The 16,215-nt window shown below is 35.2% G+C and overlaps 1 protein-coding gene across 5 annotated transcripts in view; it reads right to left on the bottom strand.

The window, feature by feature from the left end:
• Positions 1-2,160: 2,160 nt before the first annotated feature.
• The window catches only part of POT1 (protection of telomeres 1), a 72,662-nt gene continuing 58,607 nt past the window's right edge, over positions 2,161-16,215 (bottom strand). For all 5 annotated transcript variants that reach the window (XM_079785641.1, XM_079785644.1, XM_079785642.1 and 2 more), the window contains 4 exons: positions 10,390-10,478; positions 8,323-8,414; positions 5,689-5,794; positions 2,161-3,906 (listed from right to left, as the gene is read on the bottom strand). In XM_079785641.1, coding sequence (XP_079641767.1) covers positions 3,794-3,906; positions 5,689-5,794; positions 8,323-8,414; positions 10,390-10,478 — 400 coding nt within the window. In that variant the 3' untranslated portion in view covers positions 2,161-3,793. The remainder of the gene's footprint in view (positions 3,907-5,688; positions 5,795-8,322; positions 8,415-10,389; positions 10,479-16,215) is intronic.

The following is a 16,215-nucleotide window of genomic DNA, read 5'->3' as shown; positions in this document are numbered from 1 at the left end:
CACCCCTCCCAGGCCTTCACCACTCTATTGTCTGTGTCCATGGGTATGATTATATGCATATAAGTTCCCCAGTTAATCACTCCCCACCTTCCCTCTAAAAGTTGTCAGTCTGTTCTATGCTTCTACGTCTCTGGATCTATTTTGTTCATCAGTTTATTTTGTTCATTGCATTCCACATATGTGTGATATCATGTGATACTTGTTTTTCTCTGACTGGCTTATTTCATTTAGCATAATACTCTCCAGGTCCATCCATGCTGTTGCAAATGGTAAGTTATATTTTTACAGCTATATAGTATTCCATTGTGTAGATGTACCACAGTTTTTTAATCCACTCATCTGCTGATGGGCACTTAGGCTGTTTCCAAATCTTAGCTATGGTGAATTGTGCTGCTATGAACATAGGGGTGCATATATCCTTTCTGATTGATGTTTCTAGCTTCTTGGGATATATTCCTAGAAGTGGGACTACTGGGTCAAATGGGAAACTCCATACTGTTCTCCACAGAGGCTGCAGCAGTCTGCATTCCCACCAGCAGTGAAGGAGGGTTCCTTTTTCTCCGCATTCTCTCCAGCACTTGTTGATTTGATGGTAGCCATTCTGACAGGTGTGAATGTCATTGTCATTTTAATTTTCATCTCTCAGATGATTAGTGCCTTTGAAAATATTTTTATATGTCTCTTGGCCTTCTGTATGTCCACTTTAGACAACTGTCTATTTAGGTCCTTTGCCCATTTTTTCATTGGATTGTCTTCCTTTTGTTAAATTGTATGAGTTCCTTATATATTTTATATAATTTTATTTTTTTTTACAATGGAAAACAGTCTGGAAAACTATATACCAAACTGAAAAGTAGTTTCCTCTGTGGTACTAATTAGAACAGCAATTAATTCAACTTTACATACTTTATGTTGTTTCTAATTCTTACTTTTATTAAAAATATTCTGGATGAAAGAAAAACTTGATGAAATGCATGGGCAAATTCAAACCACTGAAATAATCAGAAGAATGTAGCTTTCCCCCCAGATACCAAGGAAAGCTTCCAGAAAGTGTAGAGGAGAATTGGCTGGATTGAGAATCACACGCTTGACAAACTCATGCTTTGACTGTGGAAACAGATGATGTGAGAAGATTGTGGCCCACTCCTGTGATCTGCAAGTGGCTAGAGCCCAGGATCTACCCTGAGTCACAAAACTGGGCAGCCACTGCCCCATGATGTGGAGACTGCTTTCTCAGGTGGACAGGGATGTGGTCAGCTTCCTCACTTCCATCAACACCAGTTTTTCTATATTCACTTAGAAACAACCCCGGATGTACAGCATGAGACCAGGGGTTAAAAAACAACAACAGGGAATGATGCATTGCATCTGGGCACGTGCAGCTTCCTCAAATAAAGCAGTGTGATGTGGGGGGGAGGGGGGGCGGGTACAGGAAGAACTTGCAAGCAGTGCATATTTCATGACCATAACGAGATAAAGAAGAATCGACTGCCTCGGCTCTTCTAAGAACGGCATGCTCTTCCCCATAAGAACAATCCAGGAGTGTCCAAAACAATGGACGCTGCAGAGACTGAGCTGTAGAGGCTGGACACACACTACTTCCTTAACTTTATGTAATTTTAAAACTGACAGGAAGACTTTACCAGTATTCACAGGGACAATACAAGAGACAGGGCTCAAATCTGGCCACAATAGACTACCATCTAGTTGCTGCTCCAAGAACAGAATTCTATTACTCCGGGTTCCTGTCTAGCGTAAGGCACATACAGCACCACTGGGTAAGTACTAGAGTTGATGGAACTCTTGTTCAAAACTGAAGTTAAAAAATAAAACTAATGATGACAATGTAGGGTGTCCAGGAAAAAGAAAACAAAAGAGAAATAGCCCATCATCATGAAGCTTCATAGTTTCCCTCCTTACTCTGGAGACAGCACAGGTTGACACTCTGAGCCTGGGCACCGTTTGCCCCTACTCTTCTAGACCCGGCGCTTCCTGCGGGCAGAGAAAATGTCTCTCCCCACTTTGTAGCCCAAGCATACCAGCAACACTGAAACTTACCTGTTCAGGTTTATGTCTTGAACCAAGAGTTTAAATCCCCAAAACAGCAGCATCAGTCTCTTTTCATTGTCTCAACAAGCTGTTAATTCGGTGGTAGGGAAGGTGGGTAGTTAGTTCCGGAGATGTGCTAACATGCTCAGAAACTAGAATTCAGAGTTATTATGAGCAGAGGAAATCACATATTCAATTATTATTTGCAAATAAGATGTTAAAAACCTTTTGGTGAGTGTAAGGAAACACATCACTGACTCCTCTCACTCCCAATGATCCAGATGATTAAGGCAGGACTCGTTTGTAGAAAACCCCACGCCAGTTTCTGCTCCAGAATCCTCAAGTAGTGAACAGTGCAACCTCTGGAGAGTACTGACTAGCATTTAATAATGGTATGAACTGAGAAAGTCAGCTCATCAATCAAGCCTTCGTTTATTAGGAAAATGGGTTGTTGTGAAACTCAAATACATGTTAAGTGCTTAGCACAGTACCTGGTGCATAGAGTCCTACATATGTTGTACTGATATACCTGCTTTGATTCTTTGCTTCAAATCATGCCTAAGTTCAAATAGGGCAAACAAACAAAAGAGCTGAATTATGTGCATTTATTCATGATTGAACTAGAAAAATCTGTATCTCTCAGTCTTTAGCAAAAAATATACACAAATGTACACATATATACAAATATATAGAGTAGTTTAAAAAAACTGCATACTTATGATTTTGTTTTTTCAGTTGTTTTAACATTATTTAATGAGTTGAGCAGTCTGTATTTCTCCTCCCCATTCTGTGTTTTAAAGATATCCCAATTGTTGAAATTTATCTGATCTAAGAATTCCTGACAGTAATGATTGTGCTCATTATTCTTAGTAGCATACATTGGCAGTTCACATAATACACGGTTAGTTACAGACTCATAAATCAAGTTTATAAACATAGTAAAAAAAAAAGTACACCACATTCCCAGCACCCAGATACACTAAAGGTGAATCTGACCACTTACTTAAGTCGGGATGAAATAGAATGACTTCTAATATCATACAGAGAAATAAGCAATCAAAGCATATCATTCTGGTCTAAAAAATGGATTTATCCTAAATTGGTCAATATCAGCACCCAAAGAAAGCAATTCTACCACTTGCACTTGAAGTAAACCACTCTTTAAAGTACACCGTGGCTCATTTGAACAAGCGTTTTTTTGAGGGGTATTTGTTTAAGCAGATCCCTTTGTACAAAACTAAAACAAAACAAAACCATTATCCACTACATACCTTGAACTCAGTCAAAGCTCAGATTTCAGGCAAGGGTATCTTCTAATCTTATAACCATGCTAAACTCAACACTGCTGATCTAAAAACCTAGGCAAGAAAGCAGCTCAACCAGGGATGGGGGATGACAGAGAAATCAGTGGCAAAACCAACGGGAAAGTGACTTTAATGCAGGGAACAAAATAGCTTCTCGGAAAGGTCTACGAAGAGTAAGTGAAAGTCTTTATTTATTCATTGTCTCTCTTTCTTTTATAACCCTAGCAGCCATCATACTGGATATTTCGGAGTAACAGGAACATTTTCAACTTACAACAAGGTGTTAAGATAACACAAGGTCTATTTTTTAAAAATTAAATAGTGGTTACAATGGAAAATAAACTACTGAGTTAAAACTTTTACATGTTTATAGCAATCTCATAGAAAATAATGTTTTTTAAAATTACAATAGTTTACATATATTAAGTTGAATGTCAATATTAGATAGCATCATCTGCAACTGTGGTGTCAAAAATCTGATAGCAAATTTGCTGCTCCGTTCCACTTGTGACATTATACGACTTGATGAAGCATTCCAACCACGGATATGTATCTACAAATCCAAAAGAAAATGTTACTTACTCATTAAAATTAAACAAATAACTCTGGCATATCTAAGCATAATGCTTAGCTAGAAAAATTAACATATTTAATTTGAAGATAGAAAAGTAAATAAATATACTTATCAAATGTAATGTTATCTACTCTTTCAAAATACACATTGGATTCATGTTATTATTTTACAGTGATTCTGACTAATTTAAATTTTTTTCTAACAACAGGAAAAAGTACTGTGGGATTTTTAGAATGTTTGATAGAGAATGTTATAAACTACCTCATTCTGAATTTTTATTCCTTTTTTCCCTGATAATTGCTTACTAATCTGTTTTGCTTATTTATTTATTTACTCTCTTGGTTGACTGCAAAGAAACAGATCGATCCTGAATTTCTCGAATCAGCTGAACACCTTACATTTATCAAGGCAAAACTACAGGTACCAAGTACTGAGTCAAGGCAAAGCTGGCAGCCATCGATGCCATTTCCAACCGTTGGTTATGACCACAGAAGGTCTATTTCTAACATCTAGAAAAGTTTCTGAAGGTTTCTTCAAATTTGAATTTGAAAGACATTTAATCTAGTCTTCAATATTGGTGAGTGTCAAGCAGGACAGGGACTATAAATAGGTAAAATATTACTGAAAAGCAATTTTGAAGTATGTATCAGAAGTCTACCAGACCTGTGCTTTTTGAAATGGCAAAACTATTTCCAGAAATCTATCCAAAAGAATCTAAATAGCCAACAAAAATTAAAACTGCCATCAAATAAAAGTATGTAAGTTAAACTTTGTTTCAAATATATAAGAAACTATCTTTGTAGAACTGCTATAAAATGTACAGACTGACCAGGGAAAAATAAAGCCTGATTAAAAATAACCTATAAGCCCAGCGGGTGTGGCTCAGGGGTTGAGTGCTGAACTATGAATCAGGAGGTCATGGTTGGGTTCCTGGTGAGGGCATGTGCCTGGGTTGTGGGCTCAATCCCCAGTAGGGGCTACGCAGGAGGCAGCTGATCAATGATTGTCTCTCATCATTGATGTTTCTATCTTTCTCTCCCTCTCCCTCTCTGAAATCAATAAACAAATGTGTTTTTTTAAAAAAACTATGAAAGTTAAATGAACAGTTAAATCTATAGCTGGTAAAATTTGTTACTGATGGAAAATTATTAGAAGGGTCAAACTGTCTTAATATGATTTAGATCTGCAAGTTTCACTGTAAAAACAGATAATGGCCACAAAAGGAACACTCAGTGGCTTTCGTTATAGTCATCTACAAAATCTGACCTGAAGATTTGGTTGATGAATCAAATGTTAAATCAAAAGCAACTAAAGCTGCTAAAAATAATTAGTAAAATAAAAAACTATAAAATCTGAAAGTAGTTAATACTGAATAGAAAATTTATCAATTAATTAAACTGGCTAAATGGAGTTTGTTATAGAAAATGCTTCTTATAAAAATTTCCTCCCTGTTAATAAAATTTCAAATAAAATATTTGTATGTATAAACAGAGTGTCAAATGTGCTTATGCTCAAAACTGCCTCCCCTTTATTGTATTTCAAAATATTTAAAAAACCTTTTCATTTCAGGAACTATGATTCATACCCATTTTATAGCTGCCACTGTCTTCATCAAAAGGTAGATCATACACTCATCAAGCACTACTTAGTAATTTATTTGGATTCACATTTCCAAGTTTGCATACCTCTAAAAGTTCATAAATTAGAGATATGCTGGTGCTATTTTTAAAAGAAGAATGAATGGCAAATACTACGGCTTACCAATTTTTTTTCCTGGAGGGCAAAGCATATTCATGATCATATCCATACTTTCCTGAAGGTAATCATTGGTTAGGATTTCTGATGCTGAAATATGGAAGAATTTGTCCTTAAAAAATTATAGAAGAAAAAGGAAATGATATTAATCTTTAATTCATGTTATAATTAATATAAAAAGGGTGGGCAAAGGTAAGTTTACATTTGTACTGACAATCTTTTGAGTTAATAAAGCTACTGTAATAATCATAATCCTGTATATCTTTTTCCATAGGAACTATAAACCTACTTTTGCCCACCCATGTATTTTAATACTATCTAATTAAAATAATCTAGACTATGTCACTCTATCAAGATTCCAGAATTCATAAATGACAGTGCTAGTCTGAACTCTAAAATCAGATTCACTACTTTAATCTAATAACAGATTTGAGATATATAATTGAGTTAAATGGCTCTGACTTAATAAGAAAACAGGGAGGTTTACTATCAGCTTAATAACACAGATATTGAGTGCCTACAATGTGTAAATATTAAGTTTAAGGGTATAACATATTTATTTAATTTTTTCCTCTTCTAATAGAATATAAGGAGGAAAGGGATTTTGCTTGTCTTGCTCACTGCTATGTCTTTACCACAAAGAATAGTACCTGGCACATAGCAGGTGCTCATTAAACATTTATTTAATAAATGGATAAACAAACTGTTTAGGCAGGAGAAAAATTCCCCACCTTACCCCAGATTCTCTCACAATGTGCGTAGTAAAAACATAATGTTACCAGCCTCTCCCTTGGCTTCTGGGAGGTCATCTTTAAACCCTGGGATGTCATGCCTGACAGGAGTGCCCTTGTTTGCTGGGGACACGGGGTCACACTGGATAGTCTAACAATGTGAGTTTGTGTCATGCAGTATTAGCCTGACCACTGCAGGGGGCTGGAGACGGAGATCAGTGACGTGTACATTCGTCCATGACTATGTGATGGGACTCCAATGAAAACTCTGGACACTAAGGCTCAGTGGAGCTTCTCTGGTTGGCAATACTCCATATGGACCCTTACACATTGTTGCCAGAAAGTAACTGTCTGCTGTCTCTACAACACGAAAGAGGACAAATGAAAGTGCCACATTTGAAACTTTCTTGGATTCTGCCCTATGCACCTCTTCCCTTGGATATTTTAATCTGCATTCTTCAGCTGTAATCCTATCCAATAAAGAGGGAATATGCTAATTGACCCTCACGCTGTCGCAAACATGGCGGTGCCCACAGACAATAAGGAGGGAATATGTTAATTGACTGCCCCGCCCCCAAAGATGGCAGCACCCACAGCCAGCCACAAGATGGCGGCACCCAGTCCCCTCAGCCCCACCGGTGTGGCAAGGCCAGGCCCATCCCCAGGCGGGCCTGGCTGCTCTGTGTGCCTGCCTCTGGAGTCCCCCAGTGCCCTCAGCCTCCCAGCCACCCAGGGCTGGCCTGAGGCACAGGCAAGCCTCAGATGGCGGCTGCCCAGGGCCACCCGAGGCTCAGGTGACCCGGGCTGGCCGAGGCTTGCGCTGCCAGCAGTGGCAGCAGCAGAGGTGTGATGGGGCGTCGCCTTCCCTTGATATCTGGGTCGCCTCCCACCCCTGAGGGCTCCCGGACTGTGAGAGGGGGCAGGCCGGGCTGAGGGACCCCCCCCTCCAGTGCATGGGCCTCTAGTAAACTATAATGGTGAATAAAACTAACAAGCAAAATAAAAAGACTCATAGATAGCATGGGGTGGGGGTGGGTGCAGCTGGGTATGGAGTGTGGAGAGATTGAGCAAAAAAGAAAAAAAAGATAAAAAACTCACGAACATAGACAACAGTTTGGTGACTGCCAGGGGGATGAGGGGAAGGGGAGGTGGAAGAGGGAAAAAAATAGCTTTCAGTAAATTCTGTGGGTCTTTCTAGTGAATTATCAACTAATGGTGGTTTTGGGGACCTGTGAACTTGTAACCTGAGTCAGAGGTTACAAGTGGAACTGTTGCTGGAAACGAGGGTGGTCTTGTGGAAAGCTCCCAAGCTTTCCCCATGTCACTATCTCCCTACCAACGTAATTGTGTTCCTCTCATATGAAATGAGGAGGCTTAAGAAGCCTAGGGAATGCTGATAGTTAATGCCTAGAGCAGTGATGGGCAACCTTTTGAGCTTGGTGTGTCACACTTCGCCAAAAAACTGAGCATAACTCGGGTAGTGTGTCACTTTGAGGAAAAAACATTATTTCGCAAATGTTTCATCCTCGGCATGGGGCCGCCTCAGCGGCCACGTGTCATCAAAAATGGCTACGCGTGTCAGTGCTGACACACGTGTCATAGGTTCGCCATCACTGGCCTAGAGGATGTGGCTATACTCTGCCTTTTGCTCCTGGCACAGATTTCTGGGTGGTATGAAAAATGACTCTCCTAAAACCCCTATTTCTCAATTTTTCATTATTTGGACATTAAGATTTATAGTATAATATCAAAAGAGAGATAAACACATAGACAATTTAAGATCTATGCACTCATATTTTTTTCTACATTGCCTTAAATCTTGTTAGTAATAAAGCAGATATGAATAAATATATTAAAATTAAAAATATATTATTTTTAGTTAGAAATATCTTCACCACCTGTTACTTACAGAATCCATGAGATAAGCTTCCAATACTCCTGTTCCATCATCAAGAGTGAATGTCATCACAAACACATGTTGAAGGGGTACAATACCCAATACTAGTGAAGGGAAAAATAGATGAGATGATATGAATTTGTTTTCGGATAGTATGTACCTGTTAATTTTGTTTATTGAAATAATTTAAAAGAGAAAGAAAAACATATACATACTATATCTTTTTGTTCTCTAATATCAACATATTAAACTAATTTTAGAACATTACAATATACCTATATAGGGGCAATGACTTATAAACAACTGTATTTTTTTGACTAAATATTAATATATCTTTAAAATGAGTTGATCTTGATAGAAAACATAAAAATTGACTAATGAAATACAATTTATTACATGTTAACCTTATGAAAGACAAAAACAAAGTACCAGAATGCTCTAAAAATAGCATGCAGTTCAATATTTATGATTATGTAACATGTCTCTCCCCTTTGTACTATAGGCATAGGGATCACTTATTTTTTAAGAGACATCATCAGGTGAATGGACAAAAACGTCAGAATCTGAGATTTCATAATTTAGTAAGATGAAGAAATTAATGAAATAATAAATCATATGAAAATTTACAAGTTAAATGAACATCTTTGTGTTTGGAAATGGAAGACATTCAATATGTTTACATAATGGAATAAACAGAATTAATTAGGGGGGAAACTAAGAAGAACAAATTAGGGCATACAGTTGTGACAGTGATTGTTAATACAGATAAATTGATTTTTAGGATTTAAGGGGTCTCAATAGGTTAACACTGTGAGCTAAAACCAAGAAATATGAACACAAAACCTACTCTGAGGGACCATACAAACAGACAACTGCATTAAGAATAGGATAGGAAGGCCACGCTGTCTAGCCAGAAGCTCATGTGAAAGTAACCTGGAATTGCACTGGACCACAAACAAAATAAGAGACAGCAGTATCATATAGCTGAATTAAAAGAGAAGGAAAACAAAACCAAGTATACAAATTAATATAAAAAACAAATTAATATAAAAATTAATATCTATACAGTAAGTTCTTAACAACATTATCAACAGGTTCTTGGAACTGTGGCAAAACAACATACAATAAAACCAATTTTACCAGAGACTAATTGATATAAACAAGAGTTAAGTTCCTAAGGCATCTCCTCAATGTTACAAGTAAATGACAATGAACAAAATTATGTTATTTAAGAACCTGCTGGACAATGAAATTTTCCGGCCAGCAGAGAAGCAAAGTGTCCAATTTTAGGGAAATACAAGTTTTGTTTGTATTCTGAATTGGCCAATATCTGCAGCCCTATTTCCAGCTTTGAATGCTAAACTTTGAGGAGAGTATTGGTAAAGTGAAATGTTTACTGAGAAGGAGAAATAAAATACGAAGGAATGTGGGAAAGTAACAAAGGAAGTGAGATGCTTGCTTGGACAAATAAAGACTAAATGAAAGCTCAACAGATATTTTCAAATGTACTAAGTCTGCTGATCTTTGGAAGAGGGAACAGATAAACTCTAATTCTAGTAAACAGAATGTGGCCCAGGTTAAAATTATAGGCAGGCACAGTTTGCCTCACTATCAAAAACTGCCTAAGAATTAAGGGAATATGTTGCCTTGCAGTGTAATGAGTCCCGTCACTGAAAGTTTTAAGCCAAGGCTAGGCGAACTCAGTTAAACATGTGAAATAAAAAGATAATTGTTCCAGCTAAAGACTTGTATTGGGCAAAAAGTTGTAATAGCTACTGGTATCTCGAACACTCTTTTAAATTCAAGGTACTATGAGCTGAAGAGATTTTTCAGAAGTTGTATTTGTGATCAATAATTAATACTAAAACAAATTACTGAATATTAAAATAAGAGTAAAAATTACAAGATACTGGCAGATGCTTGAAAGTTAAGTTTCCAAATATTTTAAGCATTTACTTTATACTTTTATTATAATCACTTTGCTCTGGTTTTACTATATCCAGAAATACTGAAATATAATCAGTGAGATCACCTGACACAAAGACAGTAAAAATTGAAGGACAAAGAAATTTAGCTAACCTTCTGCCACAGAAGAAGGAATCCAGGATGTTTTATCAACCAGATTATTTAGATTTTGTATTGGTCTCAAACTAGAACACCTTTTACATCTGAAATTAATAAAACAAAAACAAACATTTTAAAATAACTTATATTACTTATTATAACTCATTTAATATTATAACTTATTTTTGCTGTTCGAGTATGCACATTTAAAAAATATAAATTAAACAAAATAGTATTGTCCCTTCTATATTGTGCATATGACAATCAGAATTATTTTAAGAAATAAGCTTTTAACAATAGAAGCAATCAAAAAGAAAATATAGTTCAGAATCCCATATAAAAAAAGCCCAGCGACCAAATGGTGGAACGACCAGAAAGACCAGTTGACCAGGTGCTATGACACACACTGACCACCAGGGGGAAGATGCTCAACAGGAGCTGCCCCATGGTGGTCAGTGCGCTTTCACTGTGGCCGATCCCCGCAGGCCATGCCCCCCACCAGTGCATGAATCCCAGGCACTGGGCCTCTAGTAAACCAATAAATTGAGAATAAGAGAAAGGTTTCAGGTCCGGATTATTAACTTAATTTGACTGATTTCCTTATTTGGTAAAACAAAAATGTTTAAACAGATAATCTTTAAGAACTTTCATTTTATGGCTCTGTGATCAATAAATAATAGCCAAGGTCTTAATATGAGCAAAATATTGTGACTACAGAAGGCTGTATTAGCAACATTTGGGTATTATATTCAGTAAGTACATATTTATAGTTTTATAGTTTGTGATGCCTAATACTATAGTTATTCTTCATAACATAAATCAATTTAAAACTATACAATATTATAAAATTATACATTATTTAGTATAGATATTTTGATTACTTATATACAACATATTTAAAGTAATTTTTATTACATAACATCATAACTTTTAGGAGATGATAAAATATGTATTTAAATGAAAACATAAAAATCAATATTCAAGAGGTTCATTCCTTTTTATTTGCAAGCTGGGGGAAAACAGAGGGTAACAAATATCACCTCCTACCCTTCAAACAAATCTAAGTTCTATGTTGTTTTTTAACAGAAAAAGGCAATTGAAAGAAATATTATTGCCTTAAAAATGGCAATATTAACTTTAGACATTGATAAAGTATACAAATAAAAAATTAGCATGCAAATGAAAAATTAAGGGTAACAAATAAAAATTAAATAGAGAATTCATTACTTCTGACATAGTGAAAGAGAAAAATGGAGAAAATTAAGAACATTTTTTATAAATCAATTCCATAGAATATTGAAGAAAAAAATAAATAAAATAATAACAAAAATAAGAGGAAAACAGCAATAGCAAAGTGAAAAACAACATAAAATGTAGAAATAAAACCTAATTATATCAAAAATTAACATTTTAAACTTATCTATTTAAAAATAACTAAAATCTACTCATAACTATTTATTCACGAGACCTACTAAAAGATAACAACAAAGGAACATGAAAGCAAAGGGGTGAGAATAAGATACCAAGCAATTACGAACTGAAAAAAATCCTGATTCAATAATAAAAATATAATAAAATCCAAAAATCTTAGGGCAAAAAGTCATGAGTAGAGATGAAGACATTACAAAAGGATATACCAAACAATGAATTCTCCAGAAGTTTAAACACTGAACCTGAATGAACCAGCAGCGTCTCAAATACCTAAAGCACACATTGACAGAATAAAAGGTCACAAACCCACAATCACAGGGCACATTAAGCACACTCTCTAAGAAATGATTAAACAGATAAAATTACAAAGGAAAAATAACACAGTTTTGAATATGATTAGCAATCATATTTTTGGTTTAAAGCAATGACTATTTTTTTCTGTCTAACGAACATGACAACACACTAAACATAACTATTTAAGAATACAAATTCTCTAAAAGTCTATGTAATATATTCAAAATCTGAATGGACATATTCTAGGGTAAAGCAAAGCTAAACGAATCTCAAAAAATCATTATGAAATGCATCAAACTATTTGGTTATAAAGTCATCTAACCAAAATGCAAACAAAAACATGGCACCTGAAATGTGTGTATAAAATTTTTAAAAGAATTCATGGGCCAAAGATATAATGGGAATTATGAAACATTCAGCAGTGACAAGAAAAACACTACTTATGAATCTTGGGTTAAAGCAATGACTATTTTTTTTTTCTAGGAGAAAATTATAGACTGAAATATAAATATTAAAAAATACATTAGAATTAATAAATTGAGGTAACTGTTCAATTAAAAACATTTGAAAAAAACAAGGAAACCTAATGAAAGGAAACAAATAAAGAAAAAAAACAATAAAAATAATATAAAGCAACAACAAAAAGAAGAGCTTGTTTTGGCAAAAAAGGCCAAGAAATAAAAAGGTGAAAATATTATGAAATGAATTAAAGAATGGGCAAAATGGATATTTAAAAATTATCAGAAAGTACTATGAACAATTGTACGTCAATAAATTTATACTTTAAAAATAAATGAATACTTCTCTAGGAAACTTTAATTAATAAAATAGATTCAGTAAGAAACAGAAATCATTAAAAGACATGTAACTGTTGAAGAAACTCAATCATTAGTTTAAATTCTTTAAAAACTCATTGGATCCTGAAATCAAAGTAAAATTTTATAAAGCTATTAAGGTTTTGACAAACATTTTGGTAAACCTGACTATATTAATATTTTAAAAATCTGTAAAACAAAAGATACCAGAGTTTAAAAGGTACAAGACAGACCAGAAGTTTCTTGAAATAATTAACTGACAAAAGATTAGTATCTCTTACACAAAAATAATTCTGAAATCAGTTAAACACACAACCAAAACAGAGACCAGTAACTCAAAAGAAAAACAGGTAAGAGATGTAAATATAGAATTCAAAGAATAGAAAACTGAATAGCCAATAAAAAGGAGGGCTGTTTACATTCACTAGTCACCTAGGAAATGCAAATAATAACACCATAGATAAATACCATTTGATGCTCATCAGAATCGCAAAATATCAAGTTAGACCAACACTAAGTGTTAGAGAAAATCTGGGGGAAAGTGAACATTTTACACACCATTGATGGGACCATAAAATGTTACTATTATTCAAAGAACAATTTGATACCTTCTACTAAAGCAGAAAATATGTATACTACTAATTCCAGTTCTAGCTAAATTTTCTGGCAAGAACTTAGAGTAAGAAATTTATTTTATATCATGACACAGAATACCACATACATGCACAACTGAAACAAAGGTTTAGAAAACAATACTGACTCTTACTATGTAAACAAGGTCTTTGTTATCCTTCTGATTTATTCCATTTTATACCATACCACACCATACCATTATATCACAACATGTCATTTAAAAAAGAAATGCTGACCATTAACAAGTGACAAGTGCTGGCAAGGATGTGGAGAAAAGGAACTGCAGACTGGTACAGCCATTATGGAAAACAGTATGGAGTTTCTGTTTAAATAATTAAATAATTCTAATAAAAAATTAAACATGGAACTACCATTTGACCCAGTGATCCCACTTCTAGGAATATATCCTAAGAAATCCAAAGCACCAATCAAAAAGAATGTATGCACCCCTATGTTCATAGCAGTGCAATTTACAATAGCTAAGATCTGGAAACAGCTCAAGTGCCCATAAGTAGACGAGTGGATAAAAAAAGCTGTGCTACATTTACACAATGGAATACTATGCAGCAGTAAAAAAGGAGGATCGCTTACCCTTTGAAATAGCATGGAGGGACCTGTAGAGTATTATGCTAAGCGAAATAAGCCAGTCAGAGAAAGGTAAGTATCATATGATCTCACACTCATATGTGGAATCTAATGAACAAAGTAGATTCAGAGACAAAGAAGCATGGAACAGACTGTCAAATCTCAGTGAGAAGGTGGAGCTTATTAGGTGGGTGGGTGGGAAGAGATTAACCAAAGAATTTGTATGCATATATACATAACCTATGGACACAGACAATAGGGTGGTGAAGGCCTAGGGCAGGGGGTGGGGCAGGCTAGAAAGGGTAAGTTGGGGGAGAAAAGGGGAACATATGTAATACTTTCAACCAAAAAGATTTAAAAAAAAAAGAAAGAAATGTTGGGCATGATCCAACTGATACTATGACAAAGGAAATATGCAAAAAAATATATATAAAAGCACTTCATTTAACATTTCTGTAAATGTAATACATGAAAATAACATATACCTATTAATAAATAGGAAGTTGATTAATAAATCATAATATATCCCATATGAAATAAAATACCATATAGATATTAAAATACTAAATCTACATGCATCAATATGGATAAATCTTTCAAATTAATATTGAATGGGGGAAAAAAACAAGTTGCAAAAGGACTGTCATAGTATGAAACAGTTTACATTAATTTTTAAAGCAAAATAATATGCTTATTCCTTACAAGTTCACACATATATTATACTAAGAGAATAAAAACATTGATGAGAGGAACTGACTCCCAAGTTTGGGAAAGTAGTTACTTCTGAGAAGGAAAAGGAAGGAGAAGACCTAAAAAATATGTTAAAGCATTTAGATTTCTAAGTGGAGGATATGTAACTGTTTATGGTATAATTCTTGACATTTTTCTGTAGTTAAAATTATTTTTTCAAAATTAAAAAGTCAATAAAAAATATGTTATGTTGGCTTTTCTGACATCAATCAAAGTAATGGAAAATCTAAAAAAAAAAAGTCTTACAAGTTGGAATGTGAGCATAATTTCCCAGTTTATGCTGAAAATGGGGGAATATTGAAAGCCTTAACAGAACTTTTATTTTAGAAATCTAGTAAGTGAAGGATATTCCAAAGCTTAATAATTAATATTGTTTTTTCTGGTTCGAGACTGGCCAAAGTGACTGATACTAGTAAGTGTATTAGAAGAGAGGAAGAGAAGAGAAAGAGCAAGCGAATGAGGATGGGCATGTAAAAAAGAAAGAGAAGGCCCATGTTAGTGACTTATTAAAAAGAAACAAACAGCCCTAGCTGATTTGGCTCAGTGGATAGAGCGTTGGCCTGCGGACTGAAGGGTCCCAGGTTCGATTCTGGTCAAGGGCACATGCCTGGGTTGCGGGCTCGATCCCCAGTAGGGGACGTGCAGGAGGCAGCCGCTCAATGATTCTCTCTCATCATTGATGTTTCTATCTCTCTCCCTTTCCCTTCCTCTCTGAAATCAATAAAAATATATTTAAAAATAAAAGAAACAAAATTTGATAAACTTTTATTTATTATTATTTTCTAAATCCTTACCCAAGGACATGCTTTAGGGAGAGAGAGAGAGAGAGAGAGAGGGAGGGAGAGAGAGAGAGGAAGAAATGAAGAGGAAGAGAGAGTGAGGGAGAAACATCAATGTGAGAGAAAAACGTCAATTGGTTGCCTTTTGCACGTGCCCTGACCGGGAATTGAACCAGCAACCTTTTGGTGGTGCACAGAACGATGCTCAACCAGCCACTCTGGCTGGGCAATAAACTTTTAGTTTTGAACTAATTGCTGGATAAATCTTGATGAACTTGACTCTGAGGTCATAAGTCCAATGAGAGATATAATTAAAAACACCGGGCACATCAGAGTAAAAATAGCTATCACCCAGGCTTTAACTCAGTGGCACACTAGTTCCACCTTATTCCTGAAGTTTGATATTTTGTATATGGAACAGAACCCAGGACAACCTCCACATGCCTACCAATGACTTCCGCAGTCACAATCACAGTGATATCGTGACTGCAGGATGGTTTTCAGCTGAAATCGAGATTTACATATTATACCAATGAACAACAATGGCTACAAAT

Source organism: Cnephaeus nilssonii (genome assembly GCF_951640355.1).
Source record: "Cnephaeus nilssonii genome assembly, chromosome: 12".
NCBI lineage: Eukaryota > Metazoa > Chordata > Mammalia > Chiroptera > Vespertilionidae > Cnephaeus > Cnephaeus nilssonii.
Note: the sequence above shows the minus strand (reverse complement) of the source record. Positions and strands in the feature narration are given on the sequence as shown.